This window comes from Psammomys obesus, unplaced genomic scaffold, assembly GCF_907164565.1.
Source record: "Psammomys obesus unplaced genomic scaffold, mPsaObe1.curated_primary_1811, whole genome shotgun sequence".
In the NCBI taxonomy this organism is placed as follows: Eukaryota; Metazoa; Chordata; class Mammalia; order Rodentia; family Muridae; genus Psammomys; species Psammomys obesus.
This window is the reverse complement of record NW_026585685.1, coordinates 2,823,601-2,848,001: the sequence shown is the minus strand read 5'-3', so window position 1 is coordinate 2,848,001 and position 24,401 is coordinate 2,823,601. Positions and strand designations below refer to the sequence as shown.

Below are 24,401 nucleotides of genomic sequence, written 5' to 3'. Positions count from 1 at the left end.
CTTTCTTTCTTTCTTTCTTTCTTTCTTTCTTTCTTTCTTTCTTTCTTCCTTTCTTTCTTTCTTTCTTTCTTTCTATTCCTGGCTTCTGATGTGGTCCATTTTTGTAGCTAAAACAAAACAAACCAAAACACAAAAGCAAGAACGAGCCCCCATCCTCTCCTCCTTCTCTTCTCCGTCTCCCTGTCTTCGTTCTCCTTCTCCTCTTCTTCAATAATTTATTTTTACTTTGTGGTGTGTGCATGTTTTGCCTGCATGTAGGTATGTGTACTGCATGTATGCCTGGTGCCTGTGGATGTCACAAAACGGTGTAGGACTCCCTGGAACTGGAATTATGGATGGTTATGACTTGCCATATGGTTTCTGGGAATGAAACCTGGGTCCTCTGGAGGAGGAACCAGTGCTCTTGGCTGCTGAGCCATCTCTCCTGCCCTTTCCACTAGCCCCTTTTCCCCGTCTTCTTCCTTTCCTTCTTTGTCTTCTTGAGTTAGGGTATCATATATTTCAAGCTCTCTTGAACTCCGGGTGTAACCCAGGATGACCTTAGACTTTGGACCCTTCTGCCTCTACCTTCTGAGTGCTGGGATTATGGAAGTGTTGCACCATGCATGGTTTACACAGTGCTACCAACTGAGCCACATCCCTAGCCCAACCACTATATCGTTCAAGGTTTTCAGGCTCCCCAAGTTTTCCGTGCATGTGCCCGTGCCTGCAGCATTTGATTCTGTGCATTTCCTTTCAGCTTTATGTGGCCACAGAAGCTATCCTCATTGCACTCATTGGAGCTACACCATCATACTACTGGGACATGGCCGAGCTTCTGCCTAACCAGAGCCACAGCAACCAGTCAGATGGCAAAGACCAGGCCTTTGGGGACTGGCTTCTGACTGCCAATGGCAGTGAGATCCATAAGCATGTGCATTTCAGCAGCAGCTTCACCTCTATTGCCTCTGAGGTAAGTAGGTCACCAAAGTAGCCAGGTGACATAAGTATAAATTCCAAAAGCAGCTATTTTGACTGCAGAGTCCTTTTTAACATGGATTAAACCCACGTTATCAGAGTAAAGTGAAAAAGTACAAAGTGGCCAATGTGTAACCCCCAGAGCCATGTTTCCGTCCCCTGCTGAGTGCAGACACAGGATAGCTTGTGCAGGATAAGTACAGATGGTGCCCTGAGTGTATGCGGGAAACCCTCCTTTGGAGGGCAGTTGCTGACCAAGAGACTCTGGCGCTGCAGAGCCAGCCAGAGATGAAGCAGCTGAGGGCAGTCTGCTGAGGGCAGCATTAAGAAATCATGCTTTGATCATCTTTGTACGTCTGCGGCCCAGCAGCGACAGTGGTAACTGTTCACCTACTGCAGAGACGAGTCGCATCATTGATTGTTTGCTATAGGCCAGACACTGTGATGTTCTATTGTTTCTCTTATTTATTCGGGGTAATTCTGTGGGGGTGGAGGTAGGCTGTTCTCCTTATTTGACAAATGGGGAGAGTGAGACAGTGCTGGTATTTGAACCTAGATTTGCCTGGGAAGCCCGTGCTCTTCATTCTGATTCCAGGAAAGAACGTAAAGTCAGCATCCAGACTCTGATTCTCATCTCTGAGGTTCTTTTTGACTGGCTCTTATTTGTGAATAACTTCAAGCTAACAGAGCTAAGAATCTAGCTCAGTAGTAATATGCTTGCCTATCATCTGTGAGGCCCTTGGCTCAATTCTTAGTTAGGATAGAAAAAAGCCCAACCGTTAAAGCCTACTGTTTCGTCTATTGACGCCTGCTTCTGCTGCACTGTCGCTGTCTGTGCTCTTCAGCCATTTTAAAATTGTACACACCAGTGTCTTCACACTAAGTACTTCAGTATTTTTTGAAAAAAAAAAAAGACATTCTCTCACAAAAAGGAAAATTATGACTATCAGTATAAGATCTAGAATTATCAGCTACCCCTCAGTTACCAACTTGACGGATTGACACCTAGCTGGAATTCATGTTCCATCCACATCCAGCTGTGTCGCTTGATTAACGGCACTCATGACAGGATTGTTGTCTCTTCTAAATAAATCAAATTGGATTCAGGATCCTCTATTACAATTATTGTCCTTAGCTGCTCGGTGTCTGGTGACCTTTCACCTTCCTTTTCTTTGTGACATTATTTTTAGACAATCTGTAGTTCCCCCCCCCCCTTGAAAAAGCCAGAATATTGGTCTTGTTGGGTCTTACTGGTGGTGACTCCATGTTTTCCGGGAATCATCTGAGTCCTCCCACTCCATGTACAGCATGTGACTGTTGTTTCATTTTTAAGGTATCAGAGGTCTATGGGGCTGACTCTCAGAGCACAGTCACTGCTGTTTACCAGATCTCCACCGCAGCCTCGTGGCCACCCACGATTCTTGTGTGGCCCGCCAAAGATAATGTTAATACTCCTTAATCCAGCACACCCTCCACATAAGAGGCCTGGGGCCTGCTTCCTTCTATACGCTGGAATCTTTTCCTTTGTCCCCGTGTCTGTATATTTGGTCTCTATATCTATCAAAAGTAAGTCTGTATAGACCTCTCTTCAGTGATTTATAGATTATTACAGCCCTTAATTATTTTACTACCCAAGTTATCCCCCTGTTTACTTGTGGGGTGTCTTTTCTATATTTAAATTAAAATGACTAAATTTACATGCAGTCACATGAAATAATACAGGAAAAAAAATCCATATTACCCTTTACCCAGTCTCTCCAACATCATCATCTCCCCAAACCATCATATGGTATCTCAGCTAAGATGCTGACATTGCCGTGGCTGCCTCTCAGCACGGGGATTCTCTTGCTGGCCTGTTAGAGCGGTTTTGCTTCCCTCCAATGGCTTACCCTTTCCTAGTTCCTTCTCACTACAGATACTTTCTCCTAAACTATGATGTTGTTGCTTGAAGAATAGTATAAAAACCAGAATCTGGAGACTTTTGTGATTTTTTTTTCACTCAACTCAATTCTCTACTGGCTGGCCTAGGAGTGTAGTATTATAGCTACTAATGAAGTTGGGGTGGTTTAGGTTGATTCTTCTTGCTTGATTCTTTTCCAAATCATATTTTGATTCTTTTCCATTTATACGGAAGTTTTAGAATAACTTTGTCTGTATAAAATATTTGAGGAATTTTTTATTAGGAGTTTTGCCTTTAGCCTGTATTTGAGTCTACTGGCGTTGTTACCAGGTACAACTTTTTGCAGAGTGGTTTCTAGCTTCACCAATCACAAGCCGTTGGCTTAGTTCCCTCAGATCCTGGGTGAGAACAGCTGCAGCTTGGGTAGGGCCACCCAAAGTTCACCGAGGCTGGTCATGGCTGAAGCAAAGTCTTTGCAAGCAGGTGTAATTTTGATTTGTCAGAACTTGAACAAGGCCTCTTGAAGGGTCATAACATCAGCACTCATTGTGTTTGTGGGTCTCTTTCTACCTGGAGTGGTCCAAGCAGCAGGGTTGCCGTGATGCTGGTCTGGCTGAGTGGCAGTAAGTGACTGCTTCGCTGGAAGTCTCAGGCTCCAGGGAAGCTCTGACAGCACAGCCCTAACCAGGGTTTATTTGGAAGAAAAGCAAGCACCACGTGGTACTCACAGTGAGCTCTTTCATGACGCCAGCATTCTTAACAGTACTTGGCGTGCTTACTTAGCGCTCAGCCAATACCTTTATGGAGCTTTGGGGTCTGTGTCCGTCTCACTTTTGACCTGCTGATTTCTCCAACATCTAGTCTTATATATGAGGCTGGAGAAACTGGAGAGCACATCACTGTGCCAGTTCTTGAGTCCTAGAGTCCCCAGATGGATTTTCCCCTACTTTTCAGAGTCATCTTGTTTTTGTTTCATGTGTAATGTTCAGCAGAGTTTAGGGGGAGAATAGGAAAAGTATGTCTACCTTGTGCTTGCCTTGTGCCTTTACCCTTCACAAAGTAGACATCCTCTTATTCATTTTGGTTTTTAAAAGTACTTGAGAGGCCATTGTTGAGGGGTAGAAATGTGTGGCCCAATAGTAGAACTTTGTATTACATGCATAAGGGCCTGGGTTTAAACCCCTACACACACACACACACACACACACACACACACACACACACACACACGAGGGGGGGGAAGGCATGTGTGCATGTCTCTGGGTGTGTGTCTGTGTCTTTAGCCTAATATATCCCAAGTTACCTATCAGCTCCCATGTGCAAGCTGTGATATCAGTCATCTTTCTAGGAAACCCTGGTTCCATTTAGTTTTCCCTAGGATTGTGAAGTGGGTGAGAGCTGTAGCTATATTCTTTAACAAGTCCATTATCACATTATAATGAAGTGAGTCTCAGACAAAAGTCTACTACAGATGTAAACACTTCTTAACCTAATTATCACCACCAAAGAAAATCACAGTAAACCTTCCTGCAGGCTTGAGGATCCTGACTCTTTTGTCTCTTGAACACGGCTGCCCCTCAGGATCCTCTTGCATCAGGCAAGAGACACTTCTAGAGTTCAGATAGTTCAGGACTGAAATGGGGCCACCCCAGTAAGTGAAGAGTATGGACCACACTGCTTAGCTCAGAAGTTCCTCACAAGGTGTAGGGAGCGTCATCCCAACACAACTGAGCTAATCTGTGTATCCTGAAATCTGTTCAGTTCGCCATTAGTAGCCTTTTTTGCTTGATTTGCTTGTGGTACTGGGGATTGAACCTTGGGTATTGCATATGCTAAGCAAGTGCTGTCTTCATATCTTTTACTTTTAATTTTGAGACAAGATCTCACTAGATTTTCCTGCCCCTTCTTGAACTTACTCTAGTCCAGGCTGGCCACTGCCTCAGCTTGCCAGGTAGTTGGGATTCTAGGCCAGTGAAAACTAGGCCCAGTGCTTATGCAGACTATCCACTGAGCTGACTACGGTAAGCAACACTGTGCTTCAGCGCAGCAGGCATACAACCTACTGTAGTAGAATTGAGTGAAATTCATACTAATGAAATGAGTAATTAGAAGCCCTTCTTACTGGAACACCACCACAATTACCCAGTGTTCAATGAGCGACTACTAGTTGCCTCATGATTGAAAGGACTCCACAGAAGGTGGGAGAGTCACTGGACTCTACGCTTCATGCCAGCGGGACTAGGCCACCCGTCTCCCCATGTCCTTGTGTTCCTACCCTGGCGGCTCACAGTAAGCAGTGCTCCATGGCTGAGAATAGATAGAAGGGATCTCAGAGAGCTACCTCCTCAGAGACAGAGGTGGTTGGTGAAGGAGAAGTGGAATTAGGAGGCTTCTCCAGCAAGCTCAGCCCTGAGATATCCCTGAGAATGAAGGGTTCAGATGGGCTTTGTCCTACCAGCTGCTTCTTGTCCCAGCAGAGTGTGTCTGCAAGTTCCAGTCTCTCTCACCACGTGTCTGTCAGTCTGCATCAGTGTTGGCTCCTTCTTCCTGCCTTCCCCTTTGTACTATCCATCTTCCATCTCTGTCATTTTGACTTTGTGTGTTTCTGTTTGTATCCATCTTTCCCCGCTGTTGCCTTCTCTGAACTTACCTCCCTATTTCTCTTCCATATAGAGCTTTTATGTCACAAGTTCTCTGACTTGCTGGGCATGATGGCACACTCCTTAGAGGCAGGTGTGTGGCTATGAGCTCAAGATTAGCCTGGTCTACATAGTGAGTTCCAGGCCAGCCAGAGTTACATAATGAGAACATATTTGCTGTTTTCTCCATGTGCTTCTCTGTTTCCACCTTTCATCCTCTCTTCCTCTCTGTCCCCTTCTTTTCCTGTAATACTTGTTTGTCTCTTTTCCATTTTCACCAGTACCTTCTAAGATGCCCATATCTGGGTACATATGCTATGTCTTCATCTTGACTGTAGGTGTGTGATTTCTTTCTGAGGCATAAAGGCATATAAAGGTCCGCCCCTTTCCTACCAGAGTCGTATTGCAGTGCATAAATTACCCTGTGTATGGTGAGCCTGCACCTCCAGCAATTCCTCAGTGTATCTGAGGGGGTTAAGGGCTGCCCTGCTGCACAGCTGGGTAATGTAGATTTGCTGACCCTCTACAAGACTTCTAGAGTCATGATTATCTATGAAGCATCTCAACTCTTAACCAGTTGCTTCAGATTAGGTAGGTCCATGATGCTTTGCAAGGATGGCCATGGTCTGTCTGCACTGTTCATAAAGTAGTGCGGGTGGCCGACTGCTGGGACTGAACTCCATTACTCCCACAGGCCCCTCAGCTATCGCAAGACTTTTCATTCTTTGATCCAAGCTTGTAGGTGTGAAGATGAACCACCAGAAGGACTCACAGGTATAAGAGAAGATGGAGGGGCAGATGATGTGACTGCCTTCCAGAACTCATGGGTCAGAGGCTATCTACCATAGGCCTTCCATAGGCCCACAGCCCTACTGTGTAAGTCAACAGTGGAAATTGTGGTGGCTTGAATGAGAACGAGCCCCCTTAGGGCCATACATTTGAATGCTTGTTCCCCAGTTAATGGAAGTGCTTTGAAAGAACTAGGAGGTGTGGCCTTATTGGAGAGGCTTGTCGCTGGAGGCGGGGCTTTGAGGTTTCAAAAGCTAGTACTATTCTCTGTTAGCTCTCTCTGCTTCCTACTTGATGATCAAGATGTGAGCTACTGATCCACTGCTATTCTGCTTGCCCACTGCCATGCTCCCCACCATGGGGCTCATGAACTCAGCCTCTGAAACGGTGAACCCTAAATAGACATTTCTTCTTTAAGCTGCCTTGGTTATGATATCTTATCACAGCAATAGAAAAGAAACTAAGACAGGGGTCAAGGTATTTGCCCTAAACCTTATGCCAGATAAGCTGCTCTTCTGACATCCAGTCAGTCCATTTTCTTTCCACTACAAAAGTGACTTCCAAACACTTCTCCACATAAACCTTAGCTTTAAATCACGTCGCAGGCAGTGTGTCATGTTAAGGTATTTGATTTCGTTACATAGGTGCATGTGTATGTGTACATGAGCGCAGGTGCCTTTGGAAGCCAGAGACACTGGATCCCCTAAAACTGGAGTTAGAGTAGCTCCAGGCTGCCCAGTGTGTATGCTGGGAATCAAACTCTGATCCCCCACAAAAGCAGTATGCATTCTTGACTGAGCCATTGATCCGGGCCTATCTTATGTAAGAGTAGGGACTTTGCTATTACTGTTCTTAAAGAGAGGTCTCAGCCTAGCCCTGCCTCTACCAGCCCCAGAAGCCCTTGTTTGGAAAACACGACATTCACTCTCCTGAGCTGTGTATTAACTTCACTGAAGTGGCAAAAAGTGAGGAATTGAACTATGGTTGGACACTTTGGTGATAGCATACTCAAACAAGGTGACTATGAGGAGACTGTGTAGTACCTACGTCAGGCAGAAGGCTGAATAAAAGAAATACCTTCCCAGCTGCCACTCTTCTGCTTGAGAGTGCCTCTTGGAAAAATAGAGAAACAGGATAAATATCTTCTTCGAGTGGGCAACGAACTTGCTTGGTGAGCCTTGCTAGTAAATGGAGGGCCCGTTCACTGACTTCTGTGGTCCTATTGTGGCATGGAGCAGGCTTGCAAGAAAGCAACTGTCTATGAATGGTGTCCCACACTTGCCCTTTCCGGGTATTTGTTCTAGTCACGTGTGTGTGTGGGGTCTGGGTATGGGAGCACACACAGATCTACACAAGACAGTGAAGAGGCCAGGCTTCTGCTCTGCTTTATTGTAGAGCCATACAAAGCAACATGCTTCCTAATACTACAGAAAATAGCAAAGAGACTTTAAGTGAAAAGCTGGGCAAGGTAGAACATGCCTGTAACCCCAGAATTTAAGGAGTTGAGAATTAGGAGTTTGAATCTGCCCTGGACTGAAGATGAGGAGATGCTGCCACACGAAAAGGGGGGTGGGTGTGAGAGAAGGAGAGGATAGCCAACGGGAGGAAGGGGAGAGAAGGGAAATGAGCAAGTCCTTTGTTCTCAGCAGGCAGAGCCATCATCCACTCCGCTCTTCCTGCCGAGATTCAGGAAGACTTAACAGGACTCTGCCTTACATTTTAAACATAGAATTATTGATTTTCTCAGTCTTATTTTATTGGAAGGGTCATTCCAGTGTCGGCATCTGCCCTATACACACTGTCTCCTCATGCAGAGTGTGTGAGCCACGTGTGAGCTCTCAGGCTGCTCCTGCTTGGCACCTACCAGTCTCTTGGGGTGGTTTGAAGTGGTTGGTGCAGGTGGCTTCCAGCCTCCCTGTTGTTCCCCAAACCACCATTCAGCCGAGGACTAGCAACAGAGCAGATTAATGGCTGGTGAGCAAGAAGCAGCCATGGCTGGGGTGCCAGTTGCTCACTGGTCTGTGCACCAAGTCAGGTTCATATTAATAGCAGTCGAAGTGCGTCCCCAAATGGACCTCCACTCTAGTTAGCACTGGTCCCATTTCAGTCCCTCTTATAGTGAGAACCCTTATTGTTCTCACGGTCTTCACTTTGGCAGTATTGAAACAGTCTGTGGTATATGCGTAGTCCAAGACATGGTTCTTACTGAAATGACTTAGTCTAGACGTTGAAGTTTGAAGGAAAGTTCTTGGGCCAGCATGATGCTAGCTCAGAGAGTAAAGGTGCTTGTTGCTACGCTGATGACCTGAGCTTGACACCTGGACCCACACGGTAGAACGAGAAAACCAACTCCTGCTCATTTCTCTCTGCCTTTGACAGATGCACGGTGGCACACAAGCCTCTCACCTCGTTACACACATCCAAATAAAGTAAAATGAGACATTTTTCTTTTTTAACCTGTGTAGAGAGCTACCACGATAGTGTTTGCAGAGTTCCGCAGTCAAGGATATGGTGTTAAAATCCACAGCTCACAGCTTCTGCCAACATCTCACTGTACTTGATCTTGAAGAACAGTTTTATGGAGGGTTTGAGAAGGGTGAATAAAAGGTTATGTGATTAACATGGTATTTAAGTTTTTAAAAATCCTCTAATCTAGGAGTCTTGACTATCCTCAAATGAGCTAATAGCCATTGGGGTGGATTTATGTAGCAAATTGCTGTCTGCTGTATTCAAATTATTCCCTGAGCTCTGACTCCTACAGAAAATACCAAATATCATGGAGACACACAATTATCATGCTTAATTAATGTTTGCAACCAAAAAGCACAAGGTTGGAATCTTTAATATCATTGTGGATATTGAAGAGCTAAAGTTGACTGACTATTATCTTGAGATTAATATATTTTTCCACAAGCCAGACCCTGGGGTCAAAAGACAGAGTATTAAAACTATTTGAAAAATTCACTGCAATTAATTGCTGTAGGGGTAAATTTTTTTTTTAATGTCTTGCTTCCTTACGCCTGTGCTACTGATTGTTATTGCCTGCACACTTCACCCATTAAGTGGTAATTCAGAGTGACAACTACATGGAAATGAAGCAAGTTAGTTAATCACCATGAAACAGCTCTGGAAATGCCCTGTCCAAGTACTCCCCACTCATGGGAGCTCTCATTACCTGATTTGCTCCCGGTGTGAGGATTTCCTGCACAAAGCCATTTGTAATTTTTATGGAGAAGACAAGGGCAAAGGGGTTGGTGATGCTGTTTGTGTGGAGTTGCTATGAGTCACCACGCAAGATCCTATAGGGCCCTCAAGGTCATTCTTTGGGGTGTTGGGAAACTGCTGTTTTGGCACTGTAGTCTTAGAATACCCACAGGCTAGGAGTCTGGATGTGGAAGTGTTGTTATAACTTGGTTTCCCCAAAGTGTCACTTCAAGCTGCAGGGAGCTGGGTCAGTGGGAATGGGCCAGTCTTGTTAGCCCATGTTTAGGTGGCCTGCCAGAGCAACCAGGGAGCCGCCTTTGTCTTCGCTGGCATCTTGACAGGTGGACTGAACAGCCAGTGGTCTGCTCCCACGTCTTGGAAGGCTCAGGCAGTACTTGTGAGATACACTGAGCCCCAGTACAAGCCCACCTTTGTAGGAGACTCAGCAGCAGGTGATGGGAGACATGGCTGCAGCCACAGCCTGTCTCACAGACTCACTGATGTCCTGTGTACAGCCCATGACACTACTCCCTTGTATGATTATGGGTACTGTTCTTAGTAGAAATACTTGTGCATTAATGGACACACTTTCATGAGCTAAACTTAAAACAAAGTATCCTAGATGTAAGATTGGCTATAGGAAGAACAGCCCTGCAAGTTCCAAATGTCCCTTATATCCCCTTTGATGAGAATGCCACTCAGTGGCTCTGAAGGAAAGATGGCCAGTTACATAGTTTCTGCATTCTAGTAACCTCAGAATGTAAGGCTTGAAATAATGACACCAAGATGCATGTTGGTAGTACATGTTGGAATCCCAGCAGTCAGAGGGCAGAGGAAGGAGGAACAGTGCCAGTTCAAGGTCAGCCAGAAACAGAAACAGAAACGAAATCCCTGTTTGTGAAGATGCCTGTAAGACTATAGCCTTCACTCATTACATACATAATTCAGCAGGTCTTTAATTAGTGTTGGCAGGCACTGTAAGATTAGCACGTGGGTTACAAATGTGCCCTCAGGAAGCTCAGGGCATCATTTGGGGAACACATGGCTCACTATGCAGAAGAAAATGTGGGAAGAGATATGGCAGGGAGAAGAGAGGGCCAGCTCTGCTGAGGAGAGTAGACCAGGCTAGGGTACGGACTGTGTTACAGAGAAAAAAAACAGCTTAGTAGATGGGAGGCTGAGTGAGGAGAGGGAGGCGGGGGCCTAGCCATGTACAAAGAAAGGTCAGTTCCCTGGAGGAATCAGGCTTCCTGGCAAAAATGGAAATGTTTGCTTCCCTTTGGATGGCCATGCCCTCATCTGGGCTCCTGCAAGGCAGGCCATGTATCACTCGTGTGGTTGATGGAGTTATCACAGGCCTGGGCTGAAACAAGGAGAGCAAGAGAGGGCCAGGCCTCCCTGGAGGAGGGAAATGACGTAATGCTTATCAAAGCCTATGTGCATGGCTCTTTACTTAATCAGGTACAGCCCCTTTTGAAAAGAGGGGCCTGTGTTGAGCCCCCACCTCTCAATTACTGTTCCATGAGATTCACCATAAACTAGGAGTTTAAGCAAAAGTAGGGACAAAAGAGTGGGACATTTAGGCCACAAAGGGAACATGAAGCAGACAGGCCTGTCATGTTCCTGAGCCACTTAGAGCCAGGCCGCACACGCTTCAGTTCTCAAAGCTAGCGAGAGGTCCTTTCTGCTCCTCCAGTGGTTGTGCTGCCCAAGGAGCATATGCAGCAGTGTGTGTGCTCTGGGGTAGTCATGGAGTAGGGGGTGGGCCGCCAGCGTGGACGGAAAACAATGGCTCCTGGGGCTGGGGTCGTGTTGGGGCCTGCGTATGGCACGCAGACCTCGAGTCAGTGATACTAATCCAGTTTAAAACCAGAAATTTTATTGGGCCTTTGTATTTAAGACACATGCACACACACCACAGAATGAGACACACCCTGGGACATAAGACCAGCCAAATATGAAAAATGACGTTAAAAACTGCTGTGAGAGGTGTCTTTAAGACGTTGTCCTCTTTTTCTTGCCGTCAGTCTTCTTTTACTAAGCACAGAGGCCATAGATCACTTCTCTCTCTCTCTCTCTCTCTCTCTCTCTCTCTCCCCCCTGAGTCAGTGATTCTCAACCTGTGGGTTATGACCCCTGTGGGGTTGAATGACTCTTTCGTAGGGGTCACCTAAGACCATCAGAAAACACAGATACTTACATTATGATTCGTAACAGTAGCAAAATTACAGTTATGAAGTAGCAACAAAAAGTAAGTTCATAGCTGGGTTCACCACAACACGAGGAACCATATTAAAGGGTCGCAGCATTAGGAAGAATGAAAACCATTGTTCTAAGTTACAAGATCTACTTATTCCTAATTTCTTTCTGATTGCTGGTTTTCCTGCATGTTTCCTGAATGGAACACACGCTGAGGACTAAAAATAGAAAGTCTTTCCCCAGTATGTTGTCATTTCTGTGCAAAGGGTGGCTGTGGGGACAGGAGGAGAATAATGTGTAAAAGTTGGTTGGTTAATTATCTAGCTGTAAAGTGTGCAGCCTGACTGCTTGACAGCTCTTTGATGTTTGCATTTTTCATTACTTGGCTGCTAACTTTGCTTTTAGAGTTGTGTCTTAGCATGGAGTCCATTTTACAGAACTACATTATTTTTTTTTCAGATGCTCATATTTCTGACATGTCAGAGAAATGATTGATTTGACCTGACACCACTATAAAGCTTAAGGTTTGATGAATTCAAGACATGCTAAAGATACATTTTTGCGATGTCTCTTAAAACTCATCTCCAAGCTTTTCTCTGTTTGGTTCATGTAATTCTTTCCGGTAGTAATTCCTATTCCCAGAGCTATACCTAGCTCTCTGAACACCAGGTCTCCATATCTAACTTGAATCTGTTCTTTTCTAGAAGCCCCCATTCTGTCCAGGCCAGCCTGGCTCACTAAATGTTTGGGGCTAAAAATATGTGTCTTTATAGTTTTTTTTTCCTGCTAATATATGCGGGAGTTTTACATTTTGGGTCTTACCACTGTCAGCTTGCCATCTCCACCCCACACTTGTATTGCAGCCATGATAGATTTGCTCTCCATGCACCCATACTTCAGTCCCTTACTGGGACATACCATTTATTCTCAGCCTTTAAACAAGCAAAACTGAAGACTGAACAAAAACCTCTCCCAAATGTGTCACTGATACCCAGCCAAGAGTAAGTCCACCTTCATTCTCATCACCTCTGCTCGCCTACCTTTTCTCCTCTTTAAGAGCTGGAAGGCTCTGCTGAGCACCTGGTCCTGGCTCACACCTGTGCTGGCCGAATTTATATCCCTTTCATCTTTTATGATAGAGGCACCTGCTCTAGGTTCTGCCCTGCATTGTGCCCGATTTCCTCTCAGGCCTATTTTCCGTAGTTAACTGAATGAGAGTATCTGTGGTTTTGCCACTAGGTATTTGCAGTCCGTTTTGAAATCAATACAGTAAATACTCATGGTTTCTTTTTAGTGACTAGAGAAAACATATGTATAAAAATAGATGTAGGTTGTTTAGTCAGGGTAACAGGAGGGGATAAATGCATTTGTCTTTATAGTCTTTCTTGCCTATTACACATGGAAAGAAAGTGAGTTGTTTTTTGTTTTTTTTTTTTTTACATTTTGGATTTGTAAATGATTTTTTTCAATTTGAAATGAATTAGTGTAAAAAGAAATTCATTCTAATTGCTTTAGAATTTGACCTGCCATTAACAAAAAAATGAGAAAGTCACCACTCTAGTAATCTCTAGCCAGCAAGGACTTGAGTGACTGTCACGTTTTGATTTTTAAAATGTAATGGTTCATTCTGATGTTTCTTGAGAAGCTGGGAGCAGTGTCACATGCCTCTAATCCCAGCACTTGGGGAGGCAGAGGCAGATTTCTATGAGTTCAAGACCAGCCTGGTCTACAAAGCAGGTCCAGGACATTCAAGGCTACACAAAGAAACCTTGTCATAACAAACAAACAAATAAACAAAGATGTTTCTTGAGAAAATCAGAGTCATCATTATATTTTGTTTTGTTATTGTTTAATTTCTTGTGTCCTGGTGACTTCCTGGTTTGGATTTTATCATGGCAATAACTAGCAGCCACAGGATGAGAAAAGGAACTAGTAACTGATCTAGTCTTCCAAGCAACTCTAGACAGTTATACCTGCACATTGTCTTTAAGATAGAGGGACCCTGTCTTACTGCATCTTAGTTAAGTTTGGACAAAGTAACACTTTGATCACATGGAAACCAAGCAAAAAGAACAGAAATGATAATTTAGAAAAATTGAAAACAAAACATGTAAAACAGAGACAGAACAGGGTTGTGGAAATCTGTTTGTCAGCTGATGGCCTGCCTCAGCCACTCTGAATTCATGGAGCTCTGCCAGGGACAGATCCCAGACTCTAGGTTTGTTATTCTCTAGTTCACTTTGAAAAAAACCTGCTTTTCAGTTTTTCTGTTTGTTCTTGAGTGTGTTCCAGGAGAAGGGGAGGTGCATTAGCCTAACCAGCATTGACTTGAAGAAAAATTAGCAGAAATTACCTTGACACTTGGAATTGGCAGCCTGAGAATCAGGATTTGGAATTTGCTGGTTAACCATCCCTGGGGCCGTTTTTTCCTAAAATCATTGTCTAAGTTGACAGCTATTCAGTTGCAGAGGGATGGCACTGCAGCCTTTTTAGTGGATATGAGGAATTTGGCAAATACAGTCAACACAATAGTCATTTCTTCCTGATTGACAGACCCAGCTCAGGGTCCAACTAAGTATCTTCACCATGCAAACAGACTGGCAGTTCCTAAGCACAGAAAAATGAAGGCTGAAGTCGCAAACCAGCTTTTGAAGGCATGTAAACACGAACATTAAGAACATGATGACTATAACAAGTGTCTGAATTAAGACGTTAATTGTACTTAAGAACCATTCGATTTGTTCCTGTTTTGTCTATCACAGGAGCAGGGCTTGTCCCTGTGATGAATGCTGAGCTGTCTTCTCTCAGACAACTTGGCATCTAATGTCTCATTTTTCTACTTCAGGATATGTCACTGTGGTCATTCCTCTGAGTCGAACATTCTTCTACACAACTACCAGTGTATCCAAAATTAACTTTCCACAGAACAAAATTCCTCTCCAAAAGCCAGAGCCCTCTTTATCTCTCTTATATGAAATTCTAATACTTATTATACCCTTTCTGCCACAATCCTTAGAACTGTCTTGTCAAGACCTTATGAGTCCAAGCTTACAGAGCAAGGAGAAAAATTAGATGTGCTTGGGGCCTAATGAGTAGTCGTCAAAGCATGGGGAAGGGGTAACATAAAAACAAATCAAAACGAAACAGAGACAGGCAACCCAGAAAGTGCCACTTGGAGAGTGCTCAATGGAAAGGGCTCTTGGTGGCCCTGCAGAGAGACTGTGTCCCCTGAGGCTACTACCTCTGTGACGTCACTGACTGGTCTCTACTGCTAACCATCACTAGATAGGATGTCAGATAATGATGCCTATCAGAATGAGCTTGCCCTCTGTTTAAGTTCACAATTGTCCTAAAGTAGATAATCTTACTCTAGGACTTCTTCATTGTGGTAAATATGCATGACACAAAGCCCACCTTTTTAATGTTTAAGTGTATATATGGCCTTAAGTATATTCACATTATTCTGCCACCATCCACCACGCCCCATCTCCAGAAGGTTTTCATTATTCTACATAGAAATTCTGTTCCTATTAAACACTGACACCTCTGTTGCTACTCCCTGTAACCACTATCCTTTCTGTGTCTGTGACGCTAACTCTTGCAAGTACCTCATGTGACTAGAGTCATGCAATATTTATTCCTGCAGGCCTTGCTTGTTTCACTTTAAAGTTCATCTGGGTTGTAGCATGAATCAGACTGCATTAATTTTAAAGGTTGAATAATATTCCATATTATTGTGTATGGCTATGGCACTTTACTTCTCTGCTGATTTATTGGTTGACAAAGGTTGCTTTGATTGTTGGAGATGATGCTGTACTAACGTGGGTGTTGATGGAGGACCTGAATTTGGGATTTGGAATCTGTTCATGCTCTAATTCTTTTGAATATATACCCAGAAGAGAAATTGCAGGATCATATGGTGTCCTATTTTATTTTTTATTGTATTATTTTATATGCCTGAGTGTTTTTCCTACATGTATGTCTATGCAGTACTCTCAGATGTCAGAAGATTGGATCCCTAAAACTGGGACTACCAACAGTTGTCAGCTGCCACGTGGCTGCTGGGAATCAAACCTGGGCCCTCTGGAAGAACAGCCAAGTGCTCTTAACCTCTGAGCCATCTCTCCAGCCCCACCCCCCAATTTTAATTTTTTTTTTAATGTACATTGGTGTTTTGTCTGCATGTGTGAGGGGGTCAGGTCACCTGGAACAGAAGTTACAGACAGTTGTGAGCTGCCATGTGGGTGCTGGGATTGAACCCGGGTCCTTTGGAAGAGCAGACAGTGCTCTTAACTGCTGAGCCATCTCTCCAGCCCCCAAGTTAAAATTTTTGAGGATCATATTCAAGGAATTTTAAACATACTAATCTGTTAAATGAAAGCATTATTCGGTGATTACTTCATATGTGCCATGTGATATGTAGGCATCGGAAAAATGGAAATAAAACAAGAGAGAAACTCTCCAAAAACTGCCAAGGACTCAGGATAAAGCTGTTGTCAACAAACACACATGTAGTTAGCACTTACATGCTGTATTTAATTCTGTTAGAAGTATATGAAGAATACTCTGGAAAAACGCCATAGCAGCAATGGTGTCCAGTGTTTCTGAAGTTAACTGTCTCCGTGGATGCTGCCTTAGATGAATGTTCTACCAGGTTCTGGCTAATGGTGTTTGACGCGGTGAGGTGCCCGCGTGAGTCTGTGTTGTACGCTAGACTTACTTAGTTCAATGCATAGATTGCGCTCTGCGGCCTAATTTGTCCCCCTTGTGCTTTCTCTCCTAGTGGTTTCTAATCGCCAACCGATCTTACAAAGTCAGTGCTGCCAGCTCCTTTTTCTTCAGTGGTGTGTTTGTTGGCGTTATCTCCTTTGGTCAGCTTTCAGATCGCTTCGGAAGGAAAAAAGTTTATCTCACAGGTAACTGTCACCGCGTGGGTGCGCAGAATCAGCCGCTTTACCTCCCTGAGACTCATAAGGAAATCATAAGGGTGTTATTTCCCTAAAGTTCTCTGTGAGTCCGCTGGTGGACAGAGAGCTTCTGTTTGTGACATTGGCGAGAGGCCACGCTGCAGCCAGCGATGACTCTGGCCAGGTGGGTTTCCGGAACAAGCTCACCTGGACAAGGCCAGATACTTTTGTTTAAAACATTTTTGTTGACAGTGCTTTCTGCAACCCCCAAATTGTAATCTCTGCCCTGCTTCTAAAGAGAGCAGTGAAGGATCGTCACAGCCTTCCCATCCATTTCCCTGCATTCTTCTGTGTTGATTTATTTCAAATGAGCTCTATAAGACGTGGCATAGCTGTCTTGACAGGACGAGTATGAGTGAGGATTTTCAATTTCTAGCACTATTATGAATAACTGAAAATGGTGTGGGATCGACAGAAATTGTAAAACAAAGAAAGCAAGCTTTGGTTTTTTCTTCATAGTTTTCAAGGCAAATTGTTAAAAAATAAAATAAAAAAATAGCTCAGAACATTTAAGTTTACAAAGGTTTATTTCACAAACTGATGAATACAATTTATTATTTTCTTCAAATGCTGTTTTGCTTCTGGGTCATTGAATATTGTTCCTCTCTTCCCAGGTTTTGCTCTTGACATCTTATTTGCTATCGCAAATGGATTTTCCCCCTCATATGAATTCTTTGCAGTAACTCGTTTCTTGGTGGGCATGATGAATGGAGGGATGTCCCTGGTGGCCTTTGTCTTGCTAAATGAATGCGTGGGCACCGCCTACTGGGCACTCGCAGGTACTGCTTCACTTTGTGCAGCTCTGGATGTACGTGGCTTAGCCAGTCTGAAAACACACTTGGAGGTGAGGCATTTTATCTCTGCAGATTGAGTATTCCTTACCCTAATGCTGGGGACCGGAAGCATTCCAGATTCCAGAATTTTATGTATAATGACATACCTTGGAGAGGTGGCCCAATTCTAAACACAAAACACACTTGCATTTCATAGCTGCTTTATGTGCATAGCCTGGAGGTGATGTTATGCAGCATTTTTAGGATCTCTATTTTGGGTTCAAACCAACGTGTCTAAGGTAAGATATGGATTTTTCCTCTTGAGGAATTGTGTTAACTCTCAAAGTGTTTAAGATTTTGGAACGTTTGGGATTTGGGGTTTTCCTATTCGGGATGCTCAACCTGCATCAGACTTGCTTTCTCCAGTGTGCTCTTCAAGGCATCCGAGATCGTGCTGTTCATAGGCCTTGGAAGAAGTCTCCTCTGGGCCTGTCTCACAGACAGTGAGGTGGCCACCCGCCTCATGACCTCTCTGCATATGGCTGTGGCCAGCATCCCATTTGCTCAGAACAGCATTCATCACTTTCTCCCTTACACTGGGAAATAGTACAAGGACAGGAAAGTAGGAACTCTTTCACCTGAGGCCTCTTACTGCATCCTATTGAATTCTGTTTCATGGCTTTCCTCAGTTTTGCTGTTCTCTCTAATCAATAGAGGGCACCGTTGTAGCATTTCTTACTGATGCTAAAATTCTAAATCGAGGCCATATGTTGTATTATTTTTAATAATTCCAGCATCCTCACAAGACCACACACACAGTAAAAATATTTAATTTTTTTTACATTTATTTAGTTTGTGTGTATGTGTGTGTTCACATGCACATATGCCCATATGCTCATGGTCAGAGAACAACTTGCAGGAGTCAGTTCTCTCCTTCCATCATGTAGCACCTGGGGATTGAACTCAGATCATCAGGCTTGACAGCAAGCCCCTTTACCCACTGAGACATCTCACTATCCCAGGAATTATCTTTAAAGGCTGCCTTAGGTGAGGTCTCTATGATAAAACACAAATCAGCATTGGTAGGAAAGGGTTTATTTCTCTTTACTTCTGTAGTCTATCATCCAGGGAAATAAGAAAGGGAACTCAAGGCAGGAACCCGGATTCAGGAACTGAGGCAGAGACTATGGAGGAGTGCTGTTTATTGACTTGCTCTTTATGGCTTCCTCAAGCAATTTGCTTATGGCACCCAAGACCACCACCCCAGGGGTGTCACTGTCCATCAGTCATCAATCAAGAAAACGCACCACAGGGTAGCCCATGGACCAGCCTTGTGGGAGCATTCTCTTAGTTGAGGTTCCCTCTTTCAAAATGACTCTCACTTGTGTCATATTGACGTACAACTAGCCATCATAATGCCTGGGGGCTAAGGACATGGCTCAGTGAGGAAAATATTTGCTGATTTCAGATTCCCCAGCACACATATGGGAAACCAGGCACGGTGGTGTCTTTCTGTCACTTTTTCTAGGGAAGTGGGAACAAGTAGAGCCCTGGGGCCTACTGACCAGCTAGACTAACTGAATTACATGGTTCTGGTTCAGTGAGAGACCCTGTTTTAAACTGTAATAGAGGAAGACACATAGCAGCCTCTGGCCTCCACATGCCCAGGCACAGGCACCTGCAGGACACACACACACACACACACACAATGTGACTTCAAATATTATCTTAGGAGAGTGCCTATGTCTAAACCTCTACCTTTTAGATTATAGAGTTGTACTGATAATCTTTTTTCATTAACTTGTCAGTCATTGGTACAAACAATATTTTTGAACAAACATGGGAACAAAATTGGCCTTATGATTGATAGAAATGTATCTAAATGTCAATATTATGAGATAATTCCATTTCTACTCTTTAGAACTAATTTACTAATTTTTAAAAACTTTTTTGATATTATAATTACAGCATCTCTCCCTTCCCTTCCCTTCCTCCAAACCATCCCAAATGTCTCTCCCCACCTCTCTTCAATTACCCTCTTTTTTATTAATTATTATTGTGTGCATATATGTAAATGTTTATACATATGCATATATATATGTGTATATATATATTTATATATATATATATATCCCTAAATATAACCTGATCAGTCCATTTAATGTTTGTTATAGGTATGTTTTCAGGGCTGACCATTTGGTACTGAACAACCAGTTGGCATGTTCTTCCCTAAAGAAGACCTCCTTCCTCCATCTCAGCCTTGCTCGGTTACCTGTAGTTATTTCTGAAAGGTTGAGGCCTCGTGGGCTCTTCCCTGTCCATTTTGGCATGTCCACTGCTATTGTCATTTTTCAGCTCACCTTTAGGCAGCAGTAATGTTGGTGAGGCTTCATGGCTGTAACTTCTAACATTTTTAGAAGACACACTCTCACAGAAAACCCCCTGATCTTCTAGCTCTTAAAATCTCTTCACCACCTCTTCTGCAGTGTCCCCTGAGTCTTAGTTATGAAAGTGTTTTGTAGATGTATCCACTGGACTAGGCTTCACAGTTCTGCATTTTGGTTGTTGGTGTTTCTTCAGTAGTTGTCTGTGTCGGCCACAAAGAGAAGTTTCCTTAATGAGGGGTGAAGACTATTCTTATAGGTCTATATAAGGGCAAATATTTATAGATTATTGTTATGGATTATGTTGGCTCAGTAAATTAGTGGTTGTGGAGTTTCCTCTAATAGCTGTCTTCACTAGTATAGGTTTCTAGTGCCAGGCATGGTTTCCTTCTTGTTCAGCACATTTTAAGTTTAATTAGAAGTTGGTTATATCCAAGGTATGTGTGCCACTACTGAATAACTAGGGTTATTGCGCCAAGCTGGTTGTTGATATAGTTCATTAGGGTCATAGCTGGGTAGGAATGTTGGTTGTCTTCCCTGCTTTAGAAGCTTGCAGTCATGAAGATTGTTTTAATTAGGGGAAACTGAGAAAGTAAGCAGTTTCAGAGAATTCTAAGGACAATGAGAAAAATTAAGTAATGTAATGGGCCAGATAGTTATTTCCAGAGTAGCTATGTTAAATAGGATGGTTCTAGAAAACCTCAGTGTACGTGTTCGATTTAAGATTTGAATAAGGAGGAAGGGCCTGAGCATATGCAATTCAGGAGAAGAAATTCCAGCAGTTGGAATGGCAAGGACCAAGGCCTGAGGCAGGGGGAAGCTTCTTCAAAGCTGAAAGATGACTGTGGTGCAATAGAAAAAAGACAAAGGAATGGGTGATAGCGAGAGGAATGGGTAGGGGATGGGCCAGGCGTGCCGATCCCAAGGTGAGCTGCGTGAACAATCTGGATTTTTATTCAAAATGTAGAGGAAGGCCATGGGGCTTATGTTACATAAAGGAGTTATGGGACCTCACACAGAAAGATTGTTCTTGTGGGCATATGATACCAGAGAAGAGAAAATTAAAAATGAAGGGGATTTTCAAGAAGTTGTGAGGTTGGCTGTGTGAACCCAGTGATGGTTCAGACAAGGTGGGAGCTGCAGCAGAGAAGGAGAAGGGAAAAAGGAGTTATATTTGGGTGGCCATGACCTGGAGAGGCATCAGCAGAGATGGGGAAGAGAGGCCTAAGGGAGGCTTCAGGGTTTCGGTCTGGAAACTGGGCCAGTCACCGGCACCTTTTTCATAGTAAGGTCAGAACCAAATACCTGTTGCAGACACTCAACTCTAGACAGTACAAATAGAGAGGGAAAGCATTTGCTCAACATTTCCTGACAGTGCAGCTAGCCTAGGGGATGTCTGAAACCTGGAAGTTGGTGCTTCTTATCTGTGCTGTCCATCCTCTCTGGAAACATTCTCAGCCAGTTGAGACCCAGCAGCTCTAAGCACAGTGTTTGAAATGACAAATCCTGATTAGTCCAGCCAGGGTTATCTTACAGCTAAGGGAACCCTGATTGGCAGTACCCACTGGAATGGCATGGGAGTGATAAGGTAGAATCAGTTCTTCAGTACGCTGTGGTTGAGGGGTTCTTGAAATTAGAAAGGAAAATGAGGGAGAAAGTATTCTGAAGTGGTACTCACAGCCAGAGGCTTCGCTGTCCTCACCCTGATTAATAGATAAGAGAGAGTCAACCCAACCCCAGATTGTAATAGGACACTGTGGCAGCTAGCTGCAAGTGTCAATTTGATTGTGTCAGGAAATACTTTAGTGAGAACACTCTGGGGCATGACTATGATAGAGATTTCCGAGACAGTTAACTGAGGAGGAAAGACCCACCCTGAAGAAGGTGGCACCATCCTATGGCTGAGGGTGCAGACTGAACAAAGAGGAGAACAAAAGATAACTGCGTGCCAGCATTCACCTCTCTGCTTCCTGACTGCCCAGACATGAACAAGCAGCCCCACACTCTCACTGCCATGCTTCTCCACCATGAGAGAAGCCCTCCTAGAGTGTAAGCCAGAACAAACCCTCCACCCTGAAACTGCTTTCTGTCAGATGCTTCATCCCAGCAAGGAGAAAAGTAGAGAGCCTACAAACATAGCACGCGTATAACAAGCATTCTGTTCTGGAAACTACTAACAATGAGAGCTGTCCTTTGAGACCAGTGCTGCTCTGATTTCAATGGTGAGAAGACAGAAGTTCAGGAAGAATTACTGACTTGCCCATAATCACACTGTGGTTCAGTGGTTCTCAGCCTTCCTCACACTGCGACCCTTTAATACAGTTGCTCCTTTAATACAGTGACCCCAAGCATAAAGTTATTTTTGTTGCTACTTCGTAACTGTATTTCCTGCTGTTATGAGTGATAATGTAATTATCTAATATGCAAGACACCTGATACGCAACCCTGGCGAGCCACTGCTGTAGTATTTGGTAGAACTGGGGTTTAAATTTGACTCCTCTGAAACCAGCCTATTTCCCCCCCTGACTGCTTGTCTGTGTTGGCAGAGGTGAATACTGAGTGACAGGGGAGCCTTACCCTTGGAGCCCAGCCAGGTGTTATTTGATGCACTATAATGAACCTGCAAATAGATATTGATTGTCTCAGATTTCCAGGGGACTCCATATTGTCTCTGTCCCCTCGCTTGCTGAATTGTGCTTTCATGATGCTGAACACACACACACAGTATACAAGTCATCATGTTTTGTCATACAGTGATACATTATGAACAGTGATCAAAGAAACTATTTGCTTATAAGATTATCATAGAAAAAAATTAAGACTGAGAACAGCAAATCTCATCTAAAAACTGCCATTCCAGCCAGGCAGCTCCAGCTCCAGAGGTGGAGGCAGGCGAGTCTCTGAGTTCGAGACCAGCCTGGTCTACAGAGCGAGTTCCAGGACAGCCAGGGCTACACAGCAAAACCTTCTCTTAGAAAAACAAAACCAAAACAAACAACCAAAAGAAACCTCACACTGCCTTTCCATAGAAAGAAGATGCAAATGGCCCAGAATGCTGGCGGACCTTGTACAGGGCCTGGCTTTGCCAGATACAGCACGTGGTGGTATAGACAGCTTCCCCTAACCCTCAAGCTATTTTATTGCTTCAGTGCGTGGTTAATAATGGAACACATTATTCTCAACAAATAGCTCAATGTCCTGCCCATAGTGATAATAGCAGTTACAGAAAGTGTGCCAGAGATACAGAGTTTGCAGGGACATCAGACAAGCTGGTACATTTAATCCTCATCTCAACACTTTTTTTTGTGTTTTGTTTTAAAATAGCTTCCTTACAATTCTGTGGTTGATATTTTTCCGTTAGTGTTTTGACAAAAATCCAGGCTTCAAACAGCTTATATTCTACTTGGGAGATGCAGGTGAGAAACAAGAAAATGCAAAGTGCCATACATCTGATGGTGATAAGTTAAGTGGAGAAGTGGGATGGGGGATGGGAGTGGTCTAAGATAATATTTTCATGAATTATCTCTGTGATAAAGATTAATACCCAGGGGGCTGGCAAGATGGCCTGGTGGGTTAATGCGCTCTCTGACAAGCCTATCTGAGTCTGATCTGTGAAACTCCCATGGTGGAAGGAAGGAACCAGCTACCACAAGTCATCTTCTGACTTCCTGAAGCTCACTGTGGCACACGCAAGCACACACACGTAGACACATAGAACAGAATAAAACCTCTCAAAAAGATCAGCATTGAAGGAACTGCATGACCTGAGAGCCACATCACCCCAATTAAAAAATATCTCCAGCCCAGGTGCAGGCAGAAGGCAGTGCAACACCCAGTACAGAAAACATTTGACTTCCATCTTGTCCACGCATGGTACATGTTTTTGCTGCCCTTCCTCCATTTCCACAGACTTTTGGCTCCTCTTGGGTGCTTATGTAGTCATTCTCTATCTTCTGCCTTTCACACTGAGTGGGGCAGGGCTGATGTCTCACAAGAAGGACGTGCACACTGACCAGGGCTGGAAAGGGCACGGTGGGTGATCTTCTCCAGTGACAATTCTCTTTTTCCTGCATTAGGATCGATTGGCGGTCTCTTCTTTGCCGTTGGCATCGCACAGTGTGCCCTGCTAGGATACTTCATCCGCTCCTGGAGGACCCTAGCTGTCCTGGTCAACCTTCAGGGAACAGTAGTCTTTCTCTTATCTTTGTAAGTAGTCTTTTCTCCTTGAAATTTTTGCTCCATAAATAGGGATATCTTGGAAAGATGTGAGCAAGTAAGCGAGCAGCATTACTTCTTTCAGGAGCTTGCCTGAAGTGAATTCTGGGAAGAGCTAAACCACAAACGTTCAGTTCTCGTCAGCTCCTTGAAAAGAGAGATGCCTGTTACTTAGTTCAGAATGCAGGTATCTCATGTTTAACCTCTCAGTAGACTGCATTTGGCCTTCAGAGTATTGGAAAATTCTCTTTCCTTCTTTCTTTCTTTCTTTCTTTCTTTCTTTCTTTCTTTCTTTCTTTCTTTCTTTCTTTCTTCCTTTCTTCCTTTCTTCCTTCCTTCCTTCCTTCCTTCCTTCCTTCCTTCCTTCCTTCCTT

At 43.9% G+C, this 24,401-nt stretch overlaps 1 protein-coding gene across 4 annotated transcripts in view; it reads left to right on the top strand.

Moving 5' to 3' along the window:
- The window catches only part of Slc22a15 (solute carrier family 22 member 15), a 66,587-nt gene that overhangs the window by 13,423 nt on the left and 28,763 nt on the right, over positions 1-24,401 (top strand). For 3 of the 4 annotated variants that reach the window (XM_055629031.1, XM_055629021.1, XM_055629011.1), the window contains exons 2-5: positions 740-952; positions 16,472-16,604; positions 17,270-17,434; positions 23,889-24,018. In XM_055629031.1, coding sequence (XP_055485006.1) covers positions 740-952; positions 16,472-16,604; positions 17,270-17,434; positions 23,889-24,018 — 641 coding nt within the window. The remainder of the gene's footprint in view (positions 1-739; positions 953-16,471; positions 16,605-17,269; positions 17,435-23,888; positions 24,019-24,401) is intronic. The other variant, XM_055629039.1, reaches the window with a different exon arrangement.